This window comes from Corvus moneduloides, chromosome 1 (assembly GCF_009650955.1).
Source record: "Corvus moneduloides isolate bCorMon1 chromosome 1, bCorMon1.pri, whole genome shotgun sequence".
In the NCBI taxonomy this organism is placed as follows: Eukaryota; Metazoa; Chordata; class Aves; order Passeriformes; family Corvidae; genus Corvus; species Corvus moneduloides.
In genome coordinates, this window is record NC_045476.1 from 153,255,181 (window position 1) to 153,277,718 (window position 22,538).

The 22,538-nt window shown below is 41.5% G+C and overlaps 1 protein-coding gene across 1 annotated transcript in view; it reads right to left on the reverse strand.

Annotated features, from left to right (window-relative positions):
• SNTB1 (syntrophin beta 1) overlaps positions 1 to 22,538 on the reverse strand; it is a 110,320-nt gene that overhangs the window by 47,354 nt on the left and 40,428 nt on the right. Inside the window, exon 2 of the mRNA XM_032132390.1 lies at positions 8,128 to 8,344. Within this exon, the coding sequence (XP_031988281.1) occupies positions 8,128 to 8,344 (217 nt within the window). The remainder of the gene's footprint in view (positions 1 to 8,127; positions 8,345 to 22,538) is intronic.

A 22,538-nucleotide genomic window follows, 5' to 3' on the forward strand; every position in this document is an offset into this window, starting at 1 on the left:
CCATGGGTCACCTCCTGACACCTTCACTACTGGCAGCAGACCCATCTTCCCACTGAATAGACACAGAGACTGATGGAAAAACTGTATGTAAGTGATGAGAAGAAGTAGCAACTTCAGCAAAACTCTTACAACAGAAAAACAGGAATTTCCATCAGCAGAAACACAGGTGAAAGCAAGCTAGAAGTGACCAGAGAGCATTAAAATGGCAAAGTATCCACACACAGTCTAAGCACTAGGGATCAGCCTCAGCATCTACCAGTACTGAGCTGGGGCACCTCTGATGGCAGCCCACCACCCAGGGCTCACACCATGGATGTAATTCGCTGCCATACCAGTGACTACACAAGGTGCAAAAGGGAGCAGCTTTAAATACACCAGCTGAAAATCTTGCTCCTTAATTAATGGCAGATCAGGCCAGATCAGAGCTGTGATACTGAAATCCAATTTTCAGACCTGCTGGTAAGAGAGGGAAAGCCCAGCACTGAGAACAGGACAACAGCCAGGCAGGAAAAAGGGCCTTGAGGTTGTCACTCTCTCCAAGCCATAACACAAAGACTGTGGGACCTGGGAGCATAGCAGGAAACTGAAACCCTTGCACATCAACTTTCTTTCTTTGGGAGATCTCAGGGGTCTTTAAAGTTCTTTTCCGTTATTTAGCACGAGCTTGGATGTCAGCACTTACACACCTTTACATACAGATGCACATAAGAACATGATTAACTATTTGTTCTCCTCTGCCCTGCAGCAGTCACACTGATCTTCCTTTCCCTTTATTCTGTGACACATTTCTTGCAGCATTTCTCTTTCTCCATCTCTCCAGAGCTTTATTTTTTTTTTCCTTTTTTACAAATGTGCTTGTTAAGTAAAGTCTGCTGCAGTCTTCACTCTCTGGGTTGGCTGCTCTGCCTTGCTGGTTGGCTTCTTCCTCCATTAGTTATTCTTAATTTGTGCTCCTCTCTTCCCTCTGTGCATTTCTCAGGGCAGTTCCTTTTGTTTCGTTCTCCTTCACCTCATTCATTTCAAGTTCCTTTGCTCTTATTTCCATTTCTCAGCTCAACCCTCTACAGTTGAAGCTGATTGGAAAAATCAAAATTCTTTGACTTTTTCAAAACTCTCCTAACTGAAGCAATGGCTGAAAAAACCCAAGATGAAACACAAAAACCCATCAGCATTTTTTTTTTCATTATTTAAATATTTTCACAGGAAAGAAAGACTTTGGTTAATAGTTTGTTATTCAAAAATCCAGCTGAAAGCATTCTTCCAGCCTTAGTTACTGCCACCTCCTCATCACCCACATCCTTCCTCACCACCCAGCTCACAGTGACACATTTTATTCCTGTCAGGTCACGTTCAGTCCAGCTCCCACATAGACACACACATGTATACATAAAGTTTTATTTATAGTCACAGATATGCATGCATGCACAGACACTGCTTTTGACTTACATGTGCAGGAGGTTTACCCATTCCTGTTTGATTTATGCTGGAGATGGGAAGTACACCAGGAGCTCACCTGTCTGGCCCAGAAGGATGGGGAAGGGAGAAAGCCCCATGTCATTATGTCAGGGGAAAAGATTCAACTTTTTTTTTTCAAGAAAATGAGACATGCCTAATCCCAAATTCACCAGGACCTGCAGAGATTGAAGGTCAGCCACAACATTCTGTAACTATCCAGTTCTATGCTGGCATCTCAAACATCCTGCAGGAAAACTCAGGGGTTTCCACTGTGTCCCCAAATCCTGGCACATCTCCCAGTTCTCAAACTGTTGCACAGAGACTGCAGCAGGCTGTAAGACATTAGAAAGCTATCTTAACATGATTTAACAGAACAAGAACTATATCATGAAGAAAAAAAAAAGAAGTAATGAAGTTCACCCTAGTTTGGTGATTTGTCTCAAAAAAGACAAAAATGCTCATATTTATGGAAGGAATAATCCTACAGAAGTGTCTGATCTCAGTGGCCTTTCAAGAAAGCTGAGAAGAAACTGAGGCTAAGATAAAAATTGGTATGACCTGGACTAAAACTGTTTGGCTGGTGGGGAGTTTCACACATGATGGAAAACAACTATTCTGCATGAATGAAAAAATTTTAAAATCACCATTTCTGCCTAGAGGCTTCAGAGCTCCAGCTCCTACAGGTTAGGAAAACTGTCCCTTATCAAGATTGATGACTGCAGCTTGCAAAATGCATCAGCTATTGCAGTGCTGCCCAAAAAGCAGATGATGTAGATGACGGAGAACTGGCAGACAACCAATTATAGAACCATTAATTATTAATTCCATCAGTTGATGAATTATTAATTGTAGCAGTTAATGACTTGCCCCCAAAATACTGTTATGAGAGAAAAAATGCAACGTTACAGGTCCCTCATCTGACAACCCTAGCCCTGAATGCATTGACCCTGGCTACTGAGAAGGGTCCCACAGCCATGCAATGATTGAGGAGGGAGAGGAGGCCTTTCCCATGACCCATCCCACAACTCCACTCCTGTTCCCCACACCCCAACTTCTTCCCTCTCCTACCCTCAGAGTATTGAAGGGGATGTGGCCAATGCCTTTTTAGCTAAATTACCTAACTTCTGTCAGCTTGAAAGAGGCAACAGTAGATAAACCTCAAGTGCTGCCTACTTGTTCATCCCTTCCAATAAGGAGCAGACTCTGTGAGCAGATTAGCAGCTACAGTACTATAAACAAACAGGAACATGACAGGAGACATCCAACTTCACACAAAAGGTGGATTTGGACCCATTACAGTAAAATAGCTGGAAGCTAAGGTTAAAAACACATGTTCATCATGACTTTAAATTTACAGCCATTGTAAGGCAAGGCTGTAAAAGGTTTCTAACAGGTCATGCACACTGTGATAGCATAGCACAACAGGGTGACTTAAGGATGAGGGGAGAGTCAACCAGACTTTCACCCTGATTATTGTAATTTTTGTTCTTTTCTGGATTTGAATTACACTCTTTCAAGTCGCTTTACTTTAATGTTGGATTGTTGATATAGTAATCTAAGGAGATAATAAACACAGCCCACCAAGAAAAAAAACCAAATGCTAACAAAAATTCTTGAAATAAATCAGACTGACTCGAGCAGGCTCAATGACTTCTTCAAAGGACTTATTGACATTCATACAGTAAAACATGTCAGTACCAATAATGATAATTAACTGCTATGTGCCTTTCATCCAAGGATCTCAAGCTGTAGCTCACAACAACACTATGAATTAAGCATGGTCTCTGCATTTCACAGAGGTTCTACAGCCAGAGAGCAGCTCAATAACAACACAAGGAACAAGGCACACATTCCTTGAGGAGGTGTGGAGGGGGACTTTTGACACTGGTAATGCACCCATTCTGTATCTTTACCTATGCTCTATTCCCCATGCAAACATACGTTCTTTTTCTTTCCTTTGTCCACCTACAACATACAGTGAAGAAAAAAGTCCTGCTAAATCTGCACCATGCACTAGGAAAGGAAAATTTCCACCTCCCCAGGAAGCCCCACAGAGCTGTGGATGTCCACCCAGCATGACACAGCTCCAGCATGTCAGCAGTGCCAGCACAATGGTGGAAATGGGCCATCACCTCCTTACTCCTTGGTCCAGGGCTCAGCCCTTGCCCAGCACCTAACTCTGTCTGTGCTTGCTACTGCCAGTGTCATTGACTATGCCCAGTGCTATCAAACTACCTCCTAAGAGGCAGAAAACAAGGTAAGTGTGGCATGTGCTCTCCAAGTGTGGCATGTGCTCTCCAAGAGCAGCTGTAACTCATTCTGGTTCTCTGGTCACTCTCTGTGGCAGAGCCTGCCCCCTGTGAGCCCTAAACGTACATGATTCAGGGAAACCATTCCCCCAACAGCAGAGAAAAACCCCAGGCTGCAAAGGTGCACCCCTAAGCCACACTGCTCTTGGAGGAGACTTGGCATCTGCTCTGCACACCAGCATCAGGGCCTGCTCATACCTGGCAGCACCAAGGTGTGGTCCTGTTCACTAAGCAGGAGACAGGCAGAGTGGGGGCATGATCCAGACCATGTTTTCATCAACAAGATATCCAGGAACCTTCTCTACTGCCTAATACTTGGCTCCTTGCCCCCCCAGTTGCCCTTAAGTTACATAAGCAGGACCCTGAAGAGGTACAGGAGCTCCTTGGTCTTTCATTCCCTCACCTACTTCAAGATGTTTGTCTTTTTATTGCATTTTTACAACCTTCTGCTTACCTCTTATGTTGTGAGCATTCATGACTCAAGACTTTTGATGCAAGGACTTTTTTCTACTATGTCACACTCCAGTGTGACTCCTCTCTCCATGGGTACACAGGACCCTGCCAGGAACCTGCCCAAGCATGGGTTTTCCAAAGGCTCACAGACTCTCTTGGGCATTCCCCTGCTTCAGCAGGAGGTTCCTCCATGGGCTGCAGGTGGATCCATGGGCTGCAGGGGCACAACTGCCTCACCATGGTCTGCACCATGGGCTTTAGGGGAATCTCTGCTTTGGTGCCTGGAGCACCTCCTGCCCCTCCTTCCTCACTGACCCAGATGTCTGCAGGGCCATTACTCTCACATATTCTCACTCCAATCTTCTCTGGCCACAATTACATCTGCACAATAACTTTCTTATTTTGCTTTTAAAATACATTATCACAGAGGTGTTACTATGATTCCTGGCTGGCTCGGCTTTGACCAGTGGGGTCCATCCTGGAGTTGGCTGACATTGGCTCTGTAGGACATGGAGGAGGTTTCTGACAGCTTATCATAGAAGCCACCTCTGCAGCTCCCCTGCTACCAGAACCTGGTCATGCAAACCAAACACACACCTACAGAACGTACCTGGTCAATTTTACCTTGTGATTGTAACTCTCAGTCCAATCCTGAAATGGACAATGAATCTATCTTGGCCCATTTTTCCTTCTTCCAGACCAAAGCAAACCTTCACGATCAGAGGGCCAAATCCTGCCAATGACTCACCCAATCATTCAGACTGGACCCTGATGAAGTTCCCTGTAAGGATTACACTGCTCTGGACCCTGGAACTGGAAGACCATGATGTGTGAATACCAAGCAGTGACAGATCAGGCCCACAGCTCCTGGCTTTGGCTGAAACATGTGCAAGCAAGATTTTAGGGTGACTTCAAAAGCAGATGAGAAAACCTTTTCAGTCCACACAGCATGGTCTCATTTCTCCAGGGAATGTCATGCCTCCCGTGTTGTGTAGAGAAGTACCTTTGTATTATGTCCCAAGACTTTAAAAGCACCAAAAGAAAAAATTTCACCTGAGAGACCTTTTTTTCAATCCTCTTCCTTAATATCATCACCAGAAATTGATGAAAAGCCTTCTACACTGCAGCAAGATTTATTGCTTATTGGCATTACTAGCTGTGACCATTTCCACATCCCTTCATTTGGAGGGGATGCTCCTCTGTGAGGCCTGACATTAACCTTTGCTGCTGCCACCAAGAAGGTCACTTATCAATGAAAACACAGGAAAACAACTGATTTGAGTAGCAATTATTTTAACCAGTTTCTTCTAGCCTAAAATATAATGAGCCCTGTACCTAGAGAAGAATGACATAGCTGCTCTGCATCTTTTCTCCTACTGCCATATTTTTATTATTAAAAAAAATTCCTACACACTAATTTTGGTATTGGTTTGTATTAAGGAACTTCTCCTTGGTATCTTACATCTTTTTTTAATCAGGTAACAGAAAAGACAATTCCTGATCTCCTCCAGAGTGAACCCACAGGCAGATTAGGTGAAGGAGACATCTGAGAACTGCTGGCTCTAAAAGCACTATACTTCACTCCTGCTCCAAAATAACAAGCTCACCAAACCATCTGAGAGTAGACAGAGACTTGAGAATCTCTGAACTGGGGTCAGTCTTCCATGAGAAGAAAAAATCCTATGCAGGGCTCCCAGCTCTAATGGGAAAAACAATACTCCTCCATGCCCATTAAACCCATATTTCACTGCAGCTTTCTAGGAACTGGAGATAATTCAGTGCCAACAAACAAGTATTTCCTTTTGGGTCCCTTAACAAAGGTATCTTCTCATGCTGAACATCAAATCAGTTCATCCTGGTCCCACAAGGCTGGTATGACATTATCCCTAGCCTGCACTGAAGAAATCACTGCACTGGAAAACTCAGGCTTTCCATGCCCATGCTTGTTCTTAAATGAAAATTAGCTCAGTTGTAGTCCAAAGGAGCCCATTAATGGCCAACATATGCTTTGGTATCCTGCCAGAAAAGCTCTCCTAAAGCCATCCAGCAAAGTGACACCATCAGTTACAAAATCTGTGTGTGTCAGGTCACTGGGTTGTGAAACAGAAGTGTTACAAGCATGTAAGGGCATGGCTTAGGCTCTGCTGTGAGTGAAGATAATATTATTTTTGTGGAATCAGATTACTATCTTGGAATGCATTCCAGTGGGAAAATGCATTGTAATAGCATTTATACTGGGAAATATGAGTTCCAGTATTCAGAACTGTTAAAAAACGCTGAAACCAGTAAAGATGCGAATCCATGGGGTGCTACTACAATGCTGCAGCTAGCACGAGGTACTGCAAGCTTGGATGGAAAAATCCAGCTTAGACTGCACTGTGCTGGACTACAGTAAAAATCAGAACTCACTCTTTCCACAGGAAATGACAGCAACACAAAATGAAAACCATGATAACAAGCAATATGACTCTCCCACACATTACTTCCTAGTAACCCCAAAGAACACACACACTTGTAGCATACTTCAAAAAAGTCAGCTCCATTGCAGAGGTATCATGAACAATGAGTGTGTGTCCCTCCGAGTCAGTCCTAGCTCTCAAACCAACTGAGGGCCAGAAGAGCAACAGAAGGTGAAAACTACAATAAAGTAAAAAAAGGAAGGGTAAAAATTATGAGAAAATGAAGTCAATGAGTGCAAAGTATAATTACATTGTACTGATTCAAAAAATGTGACCTGTACGAGCACTTTTAAAATATACTCCATGGCAAAGACAAACTCTCAGACAAGTGGAACAGCTGTCAAACCTTAAACTATACAGACATATGTGGGGAAAAAAGTGGCCAGTATCAATAAACATCTTGATCTAAACTGAGAAAAACTGCTAGGATTGTTTCTGGTTTAAAATTGCAGTTCTGCAGCAGTCAGTTACCACTGACTATGGTGGTAACCACCTGGTGAGATGAAGAGCCGAGGCAAAGTAAAGCCATACTAAACAATAAAGCATGGAGGGGGAAAACTAAAAGGGCACATAAATATAAAAAGGAAAGATGGAAAACTACACAGATACTAATAGTCTCTGAATTGCAGTCCAAGAGATTACAGAGAAACCCATCCTTCCCAAGCCACTTTCTGCTCTCCCCTCTTCTCCTTATCCTTCTCTGCAAACGAAAATGTAACTTTTGTTTATGCCTATATGTAAATGCTGGGAATCAAAGGCATTACACCCAGCTTCTGAGCACCACAGAAAAACAAAAAGGCCATTATTTGGATGGAGAATCAGTCTGTATCACTGATTTGACTGTTCCCTTTTTTGTTAGCAGCTGTTAGAGCAGGGATCAGGGAGTGTGTTGGTGCAGTGCAGCTGTTCCACATATGTTATAAATAAGGGCTGGTAAAACCTCATCCTATTTTTAACATTATGAAAAAACCAAGTCACAAAAACTCTCCATTAATGCCTTGTAAGTGGAACTTTTCTCCTCTTCTTGACTTTAATGTCCAGAACTGAATACTCAAAACAGACCATTCTTAAAACAATATTCACCAAAAAAAGGAAAGAAAATGCAATTTAGTGGAATCAGACTTAGCCAGCCTGGAGGATGTAACCAATTACTGTCTTTTCCTTCAAAAGCAGACAGTTAATCAGGATGAAAACAACCCCCTGAGACTCTATTTGCAACAAAAGTACTGGATTACTGCATTGAAGTTTCTCTAGCAGAACCCAAAAGCTGAGCCTAGCCCCACATGGTTCAGACACCACCACTCACCCCTCCCAAAGTGGTGCTCACCTCCCTTGCTGGGTTGCTGTGTGTGGCCAGAGCCCCGCTCCTGCTCACCAACCTCAATGCTGAAAAGGTCCACAACCATTCAACAAGAAAGTGAAATCCCAGCCCCAGGCAAATCCCCACTCACCTGTTTTCGGGGTCTGACACCGCCATGTTGCGTGTCACGTAGCACATCTTAAGGGGAATTGTCTTCCTGTCTCTGTGGATGGAGAGCGAAAGCTGCGACATTGGGTCAGCAGAGGCACAGCCCAGGCGCGGAGATTCGGGGGGAGGCGTCTCCCACCCAATCTCTGACACGGGGGAGCCTTTCTTCACATAGGGGGTTGCTTCTCTCATGTATTTCACTATGGAAAAGAGAAAAAAAAGATGGAAAACAATAAATAAATGAATATTCAGGAGTTGCATCCCCATGTGAGGTCTCTGGACTGGTGTTAACCTTCAATGCTGTCCATTATATCTTCTCACCCAGCATCCCAGCATGGGAAGCTGTGCAAATACAGAAGATGAAGAAGACCCTGCTGCCAGGGTCAGTATGGTACTATGAGTTAAACGAGGGAAAAGACCAGAACAGGCAAAGTAAGAACATACAGCCAGTGTAAGGCCAGAGGGCCATCCCACCTTCATATGACAGTGGGTAAGCAGTCGTGCAACAATTGCTTCATACAGAAGCCATGAGCTGTCTGACGTACAGGGATGTTTTAAAGAAAGACATTCAACCAAGTGACAGTGAACCTATTATTCCCCTATCTAAAATGTTCCAGCAATACTTCCAGTGCTTCCAACTCACATCTTGCTTCTGATTCACACTTGCCTGTGTCCCACCACTAATCTCAACAGCTGTTTCTGCTTGCTGGGAAGCAGTTTTACCTAATCTACTTGCACATATATATATGGAGTAAACAAAAACCAATTCACTTCTTAGCCTCCTCTTGGGGAAACAAAATTAAGTTTGAGCCTTTTGTGAGAGTGTGAAGGTGTCAGATTAGATCTCAGCCTCTTCCAGGCTTTTTTCCAGAATGGATAAGAAAAGTAAATGTAAAGATTCTGAAATTATCTTAATGTATTAAAACCCAATACCTTTTTTACATGTATACTTCATATTCACCTCTTTATGCAGGCAAATACTGCAACATTTTTCTCTTGTTTTTTAGTTGTTTTGGTAGTTTAAGCTCACTTTTGCTTTTGCTATTGATGTGCTTGTCAAACCTGCCACTCACAGTCTCCTTCCCCTTTACAAACCTGACAGAGCTCAGACAAGACAAGACGTCCCATTTAAGCACCCTGGTTAAAACAATATTCCCCCTGCACAGATCTGTGGCTGCATAACTGGCTGCTGCCACTTGATTGTAGCCATAACTCAAACAGCAGTGACATGAACTAAAAGGGCAGGGGCACCGTGAACTTATTTGGGGAAGTTATTAAAATGCTGTGAGAGAACATTCAAGGAAATGGTGCAGATCATCACGTCAACTCAGCTGAAGAGGCTGGGAATAACTGAAAACCAAAAAGGTGGGTAAATTACAAAAGGGCATTGTGGTGAAGGACGTCAAGTTAGGGAGAGCCAACTGAAGTTTTTGAGTTCAAAATGAAAGCAAGAGAAGTATTCAGAAGAGTGGAGAAGAACAACAGCGTTCCTGTCAAAACCACAGATCAGGTGATTAACTTCAGCAGCACTATTTTCAAGGCACTTCATAAAAATTTTACCAAGAGAGAAACCAGTGCAAAACTAGAATCCAGGCTCTGTGAGCACTTATTGCTACTTTTTTTCTAAAACACCTTAGGGCCCATCTTGCCATTGTTCGCTTTCTCCTTTTCAAAAAATCTGTTAACTTCAATCACAAGGACTTCTGTGTTTAGGTATATTATAGGATATTCCTCTGTGAGAAGGACCATCTGTGATTTATCAGAAAGGCTGTCCTACCCAACATTCATGTTTTTATTTCCTTGTTCGATCCTATTCTGAGTATTTTTTTAAATTAATTTGTTCCCTTCTCAGGAACGAATTGGCAGTTCCACCAGGCTTCCAGAAACTATCCAGACAAAAAGAGTTGAGATTGAATTTTTTTTTAAACATTTTTAGACATCTACCTGAAGTCCATTATCTAAAAACCTGCATCACCTAACTCCCAAAACCAGTGCTCATCCTTGGGTAATCCAAAAATCACAGGATTTTCAAAGGTGCTGAAAATAAGCAGTTGTTGCAAGCCTCAAAGACAGTGGTTTCAGCAGTCGGCATCTCACTTTGGATGTACTCATAGCCTTAGGGAAGCCAAGAAACAGAACACATCCAGCTGTGGTGACTCTATTCCTGCTAACTGAACAAACACGACTCTGTCGTTAATTTAGATGGGTGGAACAGTTAAAGCTGTGAAAATCACATTCAACCACAAGTTTTGTTCCCTTTAAAATTAGAGATTAATGATTAATCTGTTGAAAGAAAGTAATCCAGTCAGTTTTTGAACCCTGGTACAGTGACATGCCAGAAAATGCAATTCCAAATAAAAGTCCAGGTCTCAATAGTGTAGCTATTTCATCTGTGCTATTTTTGTCCTTTTTCAGTTGCAGCTATAGGCACTCAACCTTGACATATTTTAATTAAGAAAAGGAGAGAGGGGCCGGGAGAGGAAGGAAACTGAAGTAAAAAATTTGGCTGAAAACCTAAGCAGGAACACAAAATGTGAATTTAATTCCCCAGAGATGGGACAGAAGAAAAGAGCCAGCCCTTCCATGTGCCAAAAGCCAAGTTTCCATGCGACGTACCGGTGAATTCATGGCAGGCAGCTGCAATGCTTCACAAAATCCCATGAAAAAGGAAGCAGGAGTAGGGGGAGAACAGAAACACAACCCTCTTTCCAGGAACTGAGTCTCAAACACAGCAAAAGCCAAGAAAACTACCTTGAGGATGTACATCCTATGAAAATTCCTTCCAACTTCTGAACTCACAGACATCTAACTTCTACTGCATCTCAACAGAAGATGGTTGCTCAGCCCCAGAGATATGAATAAAGAGCTATTAATGCTGATAAACTGCTAACACAATCTTCATAGGAAATTCTACAGTAGAATGAAAAAAATGAAGTGAATACATGCTCACCATTAAAAAAAAAAAAAAGTATTTTTTCTTGCTTCTACTAATAACACCCCACTTCCTACTAAATACAAGTACAGCTCTCTGGATTCATGGCTGAATTCTGCTGAGTTTTACAGCCCAGACTTTATGGCTGTTGCATATTCAGGTGCGTTTCATATTTTAAAAGCCCCTGAATGGATACATATAAAAGCACAAATGTAATATGGGAGTGGAACAGGTGGCAGAACTTGATCCATTTATGTATTTTTTTGTTATTATTTAAATTTCAGAGCCACTGCTTTCCATTTACTTCATCAACATCTGTAATTATATGTCCATAACCACAGCCCAGTTTATGAATTTAGCTGAAATCAGGCACACACTGTTCAGATGACTCATAAGTTTTATCAGCAATTATTTCCTATTTACCTCTAAATTCTGGATGCAAATACTGCAGAACATGCTGTTTTATAACAATGCACCAGCAACCCTACTACATACACAGCAATTTAGGGTGACCCCACATGTCTGCATTTTGCAGCCTGTTCACTAACCAGTTCTTAATTCACAGAGTAAAAAACAAGTTGCTACCAGTATCTATTATAGGCATAGTTCTATTCCACACTGCACTATCTGAGATTCATGGATACAGCAAAGTTAAACTGAAGTTATACAATTCACTTCCATCATCAAGTTTTAAAATCAGAAAAAAGATGATACAGTCTATTGGACATTAAAGCAATAATGTGGATAATACTCTGTTTTCAGAGCATTACACTCAAGAGCTAGATTTCCTTTTGGATACAGTAGCACAAATTCAGGTACTGACCATAAAAGAAAGTGACTATAAAGAACACTGGGTTTATATACTGCCAATGAAACTACCTAATGAATTAAAACCTCAAAACATTTAATAAATGTAAATAAAGCATGCCATTGTATAACAACTCTGAATTATGAATAATTATTTTATAGGCATGTATACATGCATATATATACCTTCAGAGTATATACATATGTCTAACATAGATGAAAATATTAAATATATATTTATAGAAAAATGCCACAATCTTTAAGACCATCAAAATGTATTCTGCAAACAGAGAAAACAATATGCAGGGACTCAGAAAAAAACTCTCATAGTTTCATTATTATAACTGAATTTACCGACAAACTGTAAGTTTAGTCAGGAGTTGTCTAAACTCATTTTTTTGATGCCATAGTTCAACTTCAGATATCCTTATATCAGTACTAATTAATGATCCATACCCTTTTGCTGCACCACTAATAAGAAACTGTGGTCAAGCAATTAAAATTCCAATCTCCAGAGTGCCCCTTCCCACAAAGGGAAGAGGCAATCAAATGAATTAATCCACTGATATGCATTGAAATATTCTGGATTTATTTTTTGATCTGCAAGACAGGCAATGTAGCTTCCAGAAAAGCACTTCATTTATACGGGCTTCTGCCAAGTCCCAAGACTCCACAATTAATCCTTTGTTACTGTTCACAGATCTTTTTTGAGGGGAAGAAGCAGGCTTTTAATGAGAGAAGTACTACAGACCAACTTGGTTGTATTCTTGGCCAGACGCCTTTCTGAGAAATCGGGACTCTTCTGACACATTCAAACTGTTTCCTAGGAGAGAAGACAAAGACCACTGAGGGGAAGCCTCAGTGAGAGGAAAGCTCTTTTGTTACTATAGGAATGAGGACAGGATGTGTAGGTTTACAATACGAAAGTAAAAGGAACAACATAGCCAAATCTACTTGAAGACAGTTGATCAAGGAATTCCCCTTTGCAGCAGAAAAGCACAGAGTGTCCTCTAGCATGATACCAGATTTTGCCTGCTAGGCTTTATGCGAGAGATCAAATTTCCTCTGAACTCAAGCCAACCAGATGCCTTATACTGAAGACCCTTATAAAAATGAGATGAGCTGCTGGTGCCATCACCAAAACTAAGATCCAAAGAAAAGAGTTTATGAATCAGATCATCTATATGAAGATGTGTCACATGATCCTTTCAGCAGCTTTAATGTGGGCATAAAAAAAAGCCAGTCAACAATCCTGCTTGTCAGTGTTTCCACTACATTTCCTACAGAAACATCAGTTACTACATTCGGATAAGTAATATCCATTAACATCATCTACTTCCCCCCATGCTGAAAGGGATTTGAAATAGTAAACCTCTTGATCTGCCAAGAGCATCAGATCTCCACCTCTGGGAGATGATAGAAATTAATTAAAATAAACACCTTGTGAGAATAAAAATCCCCTTTATACTTTGGCCATTTCTTACACTGTAGTGGGACTGTGCTCAGTTTCCCATTTTCTGCTGTTTTTAAAGTAATTCCACTGAATTCAGTGTCTTGTCTATTCATCTCTTAAAGAGACAGGCTTGGATCTAAATCGTAAGGGGCCGGTTTTAGATCCTTTTTAAAATACATTGAACTTATTACACTTTTATATGGAAGACAAGAATGAATGTTTTGAAATAATAACTTCAGAAATATCCAGGCGACAAGCACGCCTTTAAGATAAAGTTTACCTGAAAGAAGCGTCTTAGCAACTGGTCCCAAAAGGTGGCTGGTAAGCAATCAGGCTTCAAGTTTGAGTTTTCAATAGGGTACAAACAGGCTGGGTTAAAAAGATCAACAACTGCATTTTAAAACTATAAAGAATACTTCACAGTGTCCTTTTAAATTTGCAGCTGCTTTTATAGAAAAGGTGAAGCTATGTTAAGCAGGGCTATAAGCACCATCACACACTTGCACTCAACAAATGAAGGCAGTACCTTCCAACAAGCAATTTTGTGTTCTTAAGAGAATTTCTTTGTCAACAAGGTAAGAAGATTTGCAGTCCTGGCCCCATCAAACAGGAGAAAATGGGACTAAATAGGCTATACTCAGGAAGCCATGCAAGGGTGCAGTTTGTGAAACCTGAATAGGTCACAGTCATCAGCCACACTGTGTTATCTATATCAGGTTTCAAAAAACATAACTCACCACCAAAAATGTCTTAGAAGTTAAGAAATTGCAGGAGAAAACCCAGCACACGTCTTGGCTGGAGCAATGGGCAGCCCCTGTGGACACTTTCTCCTTCCCACTGCACCAGGGGCCTCCACTCTGATTTTAGCACTTGTGAAGCTTACACATATAATGGAGATTACATTCCCAGGCCATCCCATGCTTCTGTATAACACCAAAATTTCTTCAGTAACTTATCCTCAGTTTCTTTTCCTGAGACTCTGCCTATGATGTGTGCTGATTCAGCCACTGATTCCCTAGGTCTGATGTTCCCCTTTAGCAAACACTTCTTCAACAGTTTCTGAGTTTCCTCAGCATAAATGTTTTCTGGGGAGGGAAGGCTTTATGTGCCATCTTATGCAGCATATCAATTTTGTCAACTGCAAAGCCTCTAAATATTAATCCATTTTCATTCCTCCACAAACCCATGGTTTTGTACTGCACATAGAGCACCATGAGCAAAGCACACAACTCACACCCCACCAGCCTGAAAGCTTCACCTCCAGTCAGCACTTCCCAGCCACTTCTCTCCGAGGTCACTTGGGGCAGGTCACTACTAACCATCCCCTTTCAGCTCCTTTGTGAGCTGTATTTCCATGGTCTAATAATAAAGTCATGCTGGAAGTTAACAGCACGCATGCTCAAGGAAGCAGGACGAATTTCAATGCTGGGGTGAGATTTTTTTGTATTTCTGTTCAAAACAGATTAACAGAAGCTAAACAGATACAAACTTGTGTTACACAGGATCTCAGTGGAACCAGAGGCTGGATCAAAGGTCAAATATGTGACATCAGCACTTAAGCTGATGAAGTGATTAAAAACAGTCACAGGCTGTCAGTAACCTGGTACACACAAATTGCATATTGGTAAAGTAATAATAATAATAATAAACTAAAGGCAGACTCTTTCCAGTTGGTGTTTCTCAATACTTTCCATTATAATGTCCATTACTCATGCCTAGTACACTGAAAGTGCTATAGTTTCCTTCAAGTAATTTAGTTTATTTTAAATTTCAAAGTCTCTGTTTCAATCAATTGGATGTATTCAGTTCAGAGTTTTGATATGTCACTATGGATAACTGCATGAATTCTAGAGTCAAGGTCCCATAAACTATTGATCTATCTTTCAAAAATTTTATGTACTGCAGCAAAATAAATGCAGATACATCTCTCTCTTCATAATCTGAAAAACAAGTTTTAGCTTATAAAACCCAGAAGTACAATGTTTGGTTAAAAAGAAGATGCTTATAGCTTGATCTAGGAGACACTGATGCTATCTTGAAGAGCTTGTACTGAAAAGAAACAGGACTCAGTGGAGAATAGGGAGCAGCTACATTGGACAAGTGTCTCTTCTCAAATAAACTACAAATTGATAAAACTACTGCCAAAACCTGTAGGCTGTAGCTATCTAACTTACTACATTTTTAAGTAAAATGTGACACAGCTCATTTGCTTCATTGTTACGTGACACTGAACTCTACAATTAGAACTACGCAGATCTTTCATAATGGAAGTGGAAAACATCTGAAACTGGCAATTTGGGAGCTGAACATGGAAATTAGCAGTCGCATTTTGAGAAAAAGCATTGTGGGACCTGTGAGTCACTCACTGATAACCAAACTGGAGCTTCTGCTTGTCCCCAAGGCAGAATGTTTCCTAAGTTTAAAAAAAAAAAAAAAAAAAAAAAAAAAAGTGGTTTTAGTCAAATGATACTAGGAGTAGGTAACCCTACTCAAAAGTACAACAGAAAAATATATCTTCATGTAAAGCAGAGAAATGAAGTGAAATACATTTCTTCAATGGAACTGTAGCATTCAGATTTCTAAGGGCCATCTCCTACCCAAAACTGACACTGTATTTTAAAATCTTTTATCTAAATCTCAGGAATAAGTTGATTCAGAATTTCTCGTGTGGTGCTCATGCTTGTTCCCTGCCTCTGTCAGTATTTATAGATCCCTCTCCCATCACCCACACACTCAGATGGAATTCAAGGTGTCTGGCATTGCCAGCATGCTATAATTTTTCTATTTACATGAGTAATCTCAAGTGTCAGAACAAATATTTCAACCGCTAGTGATTATGTGAAAAATACATAAGGGTATTACGGTTTCAGAGGATGCTGTTATTTTAGCAGTCACACAAATCATTAAGTAGTACAGGGTAGACTGAAAATGGCACTCACTGAGAGGGAAATTATGATGCTGTGTATGCTTGTACCTGTATTACAGATGGCTAAACTGACACAGGCAAGCTAAACTGCCTCCCTCAAAGTCACGCAGTAAGTCAGTGATGGAGTTCTCAGCATTAAACTTAATTTCTATCTTTATGACTTCTCCTGTTTAAACAACTCAAAGAGATCCTAGTGCCAGTGAAAACTGGATTCTCAATGTCTACTGTCTCCTCCCTATGAGAAGACCTTTGAAGATCTTCTAAGATCTCCAGGATTTATTTTGAAGAGCAGGGCTGCATTTACTAGCAAAATTTCCGTTCATCCTTTTCATTCTTCACTGGACAATACCAAGAGCTTTGAACAAACTCAGGGCACACATTCAGCTAAGAACTTGATGTAACTCCTGTGGCTGGGCTGTGCACCAAAAGGCATCAGATCACCATACAAGTCCTTGTTTTTGGGAATCCTTTAGTTTGAAACCTCACCAACAGGACAGGCTGATGGCCATATCCAGAACACTCCAGAGCCAGAGATTATGGATACTTATCCATATAGGGAAGAGAGGAAGGGAGGAATATGAACACTATTTAAGTTCAATGGCAAAGAAACACAAATCCAAGGAGGTCCCCAAAGTGTTTATGGGAAACTTGGATGAATGTTTCTGATCATGGGCATAATGGAGTAACTCTGTTTTTACACAGCTCAAGACCACCTTTACCTGGTTCTGAAGTCCAAGCACAGCCTCACACTGCCTCTGCTCTACCAAAAGTCATTTACAAGATGATCCAGCAGGAGCGTGGCAGACCTGGAATGAGGTTTGGCTCTACACCTATTTCCTGGCTCATCTACAGGCCAGCAGAAAACTACCTGAAGCAGAGAGATTGTTGCTCACTGAGGCACTGGAAGGGAGAGAAGAGCTCACATGACACCACCCTTTGTATTCCAAGGGGTAAAGGAAACAGGACTGTATGTGCAGGAAGGGTGATGAAAAGAGTCAGACAATGAAACTTTAAGCCATATCTTTGTGCCTCGGTTCTTTGGCTCCCAGTTGAATGGAGCTCTTTTCTCCCACAGATTATGGTTTTCTCTAGGAATAAGCCTCTAAAAATCCTATCAACAAACTACAACAATCAACAATTAAAGAATAAGCGCACTAGTCATTAGCATAAAAGATTTTCAGAACCACCTGCACTTTGAGCAAGCATGGGAAATTCTCAGAACTGATGCACAGAAAGAGACTGAGACTGAAACTCAACTGTGCTGCCATAGGACCATGAATGGCAACATGTGCTGCTCTTTGCATCTCAAAGTCTCTTACCAAGATATCAGCTCTCCTCTTCTCATCCCCCAGGAGCTATAGGTACTGTATCTTAAAAAATGCCAATGATCTGGGAAGGAATATGGTCCTCCTGGAACTTCAGTGCATAATGCAATTTGGGGTGAGAAATACTTGGGAGGAGGGGCAGGTTTATTACTTTTAAATAGCATCATCTAAAACTATTCTACAGACAGGATCTCAAAAATGAATTAGTGAACACAGTGAACAAGGGAAGCAGTGAAAATCCTCATAAAAATACTGATTTCAGAAACTGGTTTTTTTCCATGAAATGGTTTTGTGAAGTGCTTTTAAAAATACATCTTCATTCAAATTCTTTTCTTTCTCTACAAATAAAACAGAACTGTGAACTGACATTTTGATTTAAAATGTCTTTTTAAGATCAAACTCCTTTTCTAATAAATATTGCATAGAGTTTCCCAGCATCCATTTTGTCAGCTGGAAAATTTATACAGTTATGATTCTATTAGGTTTCTTGCAGTGGACTGGGCATTTAATCAATGAGAGCAAAGAGCATCTAAATAGGGTTAGGCTGCAAATTCCTTTCAGTGCGAAGTTAAATCCCCATTAGCTTTGAGCCATAAGCCTCCATGGGTTTAATATGCAGCTTAAAAGATAACTCTGTGAGGGGTCATGGCTCTTTACTGAGGCACAGAAAGCCTATTTCACAGATCGCCCTGCAATAATAATGTAAATATAATCCCGTTTCAGTGGACACTTTATCCTTCCAGAAAACAAGCAATGTTTTCTGTCCCAGAAAAAAAAAAAATCACATTAATCTTCATTTTAAGGGTAAAGTAATTCCCTCCTTCATTCAAGCCCTATTACAGAGAACTACTGCATCTGTCCTGGCCCTGTGCTGATGCTGGGGCCAGCAAAGTCCCCCCACCTCTCTGGAGGGCAAGACAGGTTGCTCTCAGCAGCTGCTTTCAGCAAGTGAAGTTGACTGGGAACATCAAAGCACTTGCTAAATGCCAGTTTTGCTAAATGCCAGTTTTGACTGTTTCAGGTTAGGTCAAAGCCAGGTTAAAATAGTACAACCTATTGTTTTTCAAAGTCTGCAAACTGCCTGCCAAGTACTTTTTGGTCAACTAGAACAAGAGGCTGATAGAGGTTGGAAAAGAAACTGGCAATTTCAAGCTGAGCTTCAAAGGGCTGTAATAAAATGCAACCCCCGTTCAAATCATCGCAGAGAAAACCATTTGTTTAATCAGTGAGAAGAATGCTAATTTGTTTGTACCTCAAATTTATTTGCCATTTGTACTACTGGAGCCCTTACCAAGATTAGCGAGGAAGCAGTGCATGACAGCCTCAGATGCTATGCAAACAAAGCAAAAAGCTGGTCCCCTCCCAAAGATCTTAGAAATCAAGTACAGGTTAAAAGACAATAGGGACATGACAAGGAAATAAGCAGGCAGAAGAGCCCATAGTAAAAATCATGCATGTATCTCCCCGTGTTGTTACAGCTGTATTGTATTCCCTGTAACAGAGACAGCAGGTGCTGTTTGTAAAAACACTGAAAACACGTGGGGAAGAAAAGGAAACATGAGTGCGGTCATACAGTTGCTACGATGCCTTTACAATTAATAGCGGCAAGAATTTTCCGTGTTGCTATCACTGCTGCTTCCGAAGTAGGGATTCCATCAAGACATAAACTTTCAGCATCACCTCAGGCATAAAAGGTTTTCACACTGGAGCTGTAGCTTGAATTCTACAGTTGGATATAAATATAGATATAAAAGCAGTTGTCCAAAGCAAGGACAGCTCAAGTGACTGGGAGCAGTTAGCCAGATGAGGATGCCCAGCAGAGACTGTATGGGTGGGCAGGCTGGCCTTGAGGCACATATAATGAAAAGTCCTCAATACACATGCAGATTAACAGCAGCTCTGCTAAACCTCACAGTCTCTGTCTCAGCCTCATATGTTCAGGCCAATTCACACAAAAGGGGAAAAAAATACCACACTTGTATGTCTGTCCTGTAAGACCTGGGAATAATCCTGTTGCAAAAGTAAACAGGCTTGCAAAGCTTGCAGACTGAAAGCAAAGGATAGTACAAGTTTATGCTTTATTAGTGTAACTGGTTTTCTTTATGCTCCAGTGTGGGAGTACCTTTGAAATGAGGAGCTGAAAGCACAGCTTTCTCAGCCAGATCGTCTATGCTTTTACAGAGGCTTGGGGATACACAACAGGGATAACTATCTATTTGAGGCTTGTTTGCTTTATTTAGCTCAAGGGCAGGTCTCTCTTGCTACTTGCAGAGAGCACTATCAGATTATATCAGTGCTGCTGCTTTTTTTTTTTTTTGCCTTTATCTTTTTTTTAACAGCAGCAGCACTGATGGGCACAGAGAGGGAAAGAATGTATCAAGAACAATTTCTGCCTCAAAAGGTCACTTAGAATTTCTGGCAAAGTCACTGGGTTCATCATCAGTGGGAATTAGCTCAGGTCAAATGGTCAAAGCTGAAGGTATGAATAAGAGGCAAAGAATGGGCAGTGGGAGGAAAACTAACCCTGACAGGTAATTGCATGAGAAGCTGTTGAACTCCAATTCAACATGAGATATTCCAAATGGAACCACTGGAAAAGAGCTTTGACTTCAGCTTCAGTGCTGACACCATACCTCAGTGCAGACTGCAAACACCAGCCTGTCTGTGTCCCTACAGTCAGGGTGACTCTTCTCTCATCTTGCACACCAAAGGCTATCAGAATATTATCAACATATATTTATAAAGAGATCAATCACATAAATAAGCTGACCTTTGGGCTTCTTGCTATTGTAGGTGTGTGGTCGAGTTTTTAAAGGACAAGTTTGAAACTCTGGATTTCAGCAAATATCAGAATCTGATAATTCAGTATTTATACCATACTCATCTACAACTCTTTAAAGACCAATTCTGCAATTGTGCCTCTTGTAGAGGCTGTAAGAGGCTGAAGTAAAGTTGGTGACAGATTGAGAGCCTAAAGCAAAACCTTCGAGCAATATAAGACCAATCTGCCTGATTGGTTATTGAATCTAAGAAAAAAAGATGAGGATATGGGAGAGGATTTTAAGCTAGCTGGTGGCAGAGGTATGTCTGTGACATTCACATCTCTTCCAGCAAAGGGAGTGTTAGAAACTTATTCTGGTGGCCCACTAGTTATCCCAAGTTAGGAGTGAGAATAGTGGAGGGCTGTATACACTCTTTGTTCAACAAAGGGTTATTCTGTAGCTCTTTAATTAAATGCATGATAGAGAATGTACAAGCCTATCAAGTGCAAAGAGGGCAGACCAGTCCTGAAGTTCTGAAGCGCCAGTAAATAGAGTACTTCTAGGTCACTTCAGCCTCCTCCAGACTGTTTTTCACTCTATTTATATTGCACTGCCTTGTCTTAGCCCACTGAAGGGACAAATCATCATCACCTTCAGAGGCAGGACTAGGAGACTCGTAGGATTCTTTCAGACTGACAGCACAATCCCCAGATCTCAGTTTAGATTACAAACACTAGATCTGGCTCAACACTCTGAGGTTTTTAAGATTTATGCTTAGAGTGCAGGGACATTAATGATCAATGACCAGAAAGCCCTCTTCAACAAAAGTGTTAATGAGATAATTCAGTAGCAACAGATATACAGCAGAGCAACTATACAGACACAAGCTAATACAGTAATACATAGACATTTATAAATGTACACAGATGTACATGCATCTTTTCAACATGTGCCATGTCCTAGGGTTCTGTTAGGCAACTAGAGATTTCTGGCTCCCCATTTGTCCAGCAGCTGTTACCTGATCACAGTGGTCCTACCCCCTCAACCCCTGGGACCAATTCTAGATTTGTTCCTCTGTCAGAAACTGAGCAGCAGCAGCAGTCTCCCCTTCAGCCAGTATGTGCCCCAGCCCCCTCGCTGCCTCCCACCCATGGGCACACACTGCACACCCCTCCCACCCACCCCATTGAGTGCCAATCTCTTCCCTCCCTGCAGAAAACCACCTCACCTTCCCTTTTACCCTTTCCGTCCCACAGCAGTAGCCTTTAAACTCTTCTGCTAAGGAGGGGAAGGAGGGCACAGAGGAGGCACAGAGATAACCAGGGCTGCTGAGCCAGGCTGCCCTTGCCTGCTCCCCCTCGCTCCTGCACAAGGCAGCACACAGGCAGCAGCAGCTGATGCCGGACCCCAGCCCCGCTCCCACGCTGGCAGGGCCCTGTGCTGGGGCAGGCGCTGCGAGAAGCTCCCAGGCTGAGCTGTGCAGCTTGCAGAGCTGTCTCCAAAGCACAGCAGCAGGGGCAGGAGCATGCCATGAGCTACGTGTTGCACTATGGTGAATGACACCAACGTGCTCATGTCAGAAATTCTATCCACCACAGAAATATTGTCTCCCTGACAAAATAGCTTTATAACATTCATAGCACTCTCTAACCTGTATTTTCAGGTCACTTCACAGCAGCTCATCACCCACCACAGTCAGTTCAAGTTGTGGCAGTAGGTCTGCAGCACTCCCTACAAAGGGAAGCCTTGGATAAAATGGGAATGAGGTGTCCATGCTGGACCATGGCATGGCCCACCACCACCTCCTGGCAGGCATGGGGAGTTAGAAGAAAGTTAAAGAAAAAATAAATTAAGTTTTGAGAAAAGGATCGTGATTTTAATGGATAAGAAAACTTTATCAAATCAAGGACACTGTATCCTAAAAACAAAAACCCCAACAAAACCAAACAACAAAAACCATCCAAACACAAAACAAACAGAATGGTTATTGGGGCTGTTACTGAGATGTTACCTAACAGGATGAGCAAACTCATTACAGCCTGTCTATCTCCTTGAAATTCTCCACTTTCTTATAGTCTACTGTGCATTAGTTGCAATGGTGAATTCCAGCCATATTCAATACAGGCAGTAATTAAACGGTTATAAAAACGTGGAGCTGGAATGCTGACAAACTCTATGAGCAGCATTAT